Raw genomic sequence first — 1,695 nt, 5'->3', positions numbered from 1 at the left:
AGAATAGACCACAAATAAAGTAAACATCAACTTAGATGTAAAATAACTATGTCACATCTAGATGTTCCTAGACACACAAAAAAAATAAAGAATTAGTCAACGCCCACCCAAAGGATGAGTCCGATCCGAAGACAAAATAGTTTAAGAAATTTTGAAGAAACCAGATCGGATCCAATCAACCGACCGACCTCACCTATCTCTAAGGATCCGCTTATAAAATCGGTTGTGCCGATGAGACCAAGTCCCGGATTGATCGATCGCGAAGAAAAGTGGCAGAAGGATTTTACGGCAGATGAGCGGTGACAGCGACTACCCGGCGATGAGGCGCGTCCGATCGCCGAGGCGCCACCGCCGTCGGTGGCGGAGCGATCTCAGCGAAGACGAGGAAGAACCACATCGTCGCCGTAGCAGCGGACGTAGCAGCAGCAGTAGCGATAGTAGCAGCAGCAGCAACAGCCGCCGGCGTTCGCGAAGAAGCTACCGGAGCAGAAGCAGGAGCCCGAGTCCGAGACGCAGCCGTAGCAGAAGCCGAAGCAGGAGCCGGAGCCGGAGCCATGGTGCCGCAGCTGACAACGAGTTCACCGTGCGGATCGACAACTACGACGAGCTCTTCAACTGCGCCTTGTGCCACGGCCTTCTCTCCTCTCCCGTCTACGAGGTACGTACCTTCATCTACCGAGCCTAACCTAACAGCAACCAATCCATCTACTACGTAGGTACGTACTCATTTTCTGGATTTTTCATGTCCTGAACTCCTGATCATATGGTTTCATGTCGCAGTGCGGCGACGGGCACCTGACCTGCCACCGTTGTTACGATCTGGCCCTCATGCCGTGCATCCGCTGCGGCTCCAAGGACTACACCCGCAGCCGCGCCGTCGCCACGATGGTCCGGTCCGTCCGCTTCGCGTGCCGCAACCGCGAGCACGGCTGCGCTGCGTCCCTGCCGCGGCTCGGCGTGGAGGACCACGAGCGCTCCTGCCGGTACGACCCCTGCTTCTGCCCCGTCTGCAAACGCGCCTTCGTCCCCGGCGCCGACCCCGACGCGCTCCAGGAGCACCTCACCGGACGCCACGCGTGGCACCTCCACTACCTCACCTACGGCGAGGAGGTCTTGGTGGACGTGGACCCGCACCGTCACGCCCTCCTCCGCGCTGACGACGGCGAGCTGTTCCACCTGGACCTCAGCCGCGTGCGGAGAACGCACGCTGACGAGGACGGCACGTCGATCTCGGTGATCCGCATGCGGCCCGACAACGCGGTGGGGGCAGAGGCGGAGTTCTCGTACGAGGTGAAGCCACCGGGCGCGGTGTGGCGGATGAAGGCGCCCGTGTGGAGCTCCTCGCTGCGCCGAGGGATGGAGGATGGGAATAGGATCTTTGTCACCGTGCCGGAGGCCGGGCGGCACTGGCACCTCGTCAACGTGTGCATCTGGAGGCTGCCCGCACGGAGCTAATATAAGAAGGTCTCTCTAGAATCTAGATGCACGAAAGCTCTTGTTCAACTTTTTTTTAGGGAAAGCTAATATAAGAAGAACCTCGTCGTCCTCGTGGTGTCATGAGATGGCCGGTGCAGATATGATCACTGTTATAGTTTGTCGATCCAAGATATAATCGCTTTGGTTTTTTTCTCCTCGCCTATACACATAGCTTTGGTCTTATATGACTTTGCTATCTGCCAGCGTTTTTTTTTATGT

The 1,695-nt window shown here is 57.3% G+C and overlaps 1 protein-coding gene across 1 annotated transcript; it reads left to right on the top strand.

Moving 5' to 3' along the window:
• The first annotated feature begins 206 nt into the window (after nucleotides 1-206).
• Nucleotides 207-1,618, top strand: LOC123177201 (E3 ubiquitin-protein ligase SINA-like 10). The gene is made up of 2 exons (XM_044591081.1): nucleotides 207-658; nucleotides 781-1,618. Exons 1-2 carry the CDS (start codon nucleotides 293-295, stop codon nucleotides 1,453-1,455), a joined length of 1,041 nt encoding a protein of 346 aa, XP_044447016.1. The 5' UTR covers nucleotides 207-292; the 3' UTR covers nucleotides 1,456-1,618.
• The last annotated feature ends 77 nt before the right edge of the window (nucleotides 1,619-1,695 follow it).

This window comes from Triticum aestivum, unplaced genomic scaffold (assembly GCF_018294505.1).
Source record: "Triticum aestivum cultivar Chinese Spring unplaced genomic scaffold, IWGSC CS RefSeq v2.1 scaffold148245, whole genome shotgun sequence".
Lineage (NCBI taxonomy): Eukaryota > Viridiplantae > Streptophyta > Magnoliopsida > Poales > Poaceae > Triticum > Triticum aestivum.
The sequence above is the reverse complement of the archived record's forward strand: the minus strand, read 5'-3'. Positions and strand labels throughout refer to the sequence as shown.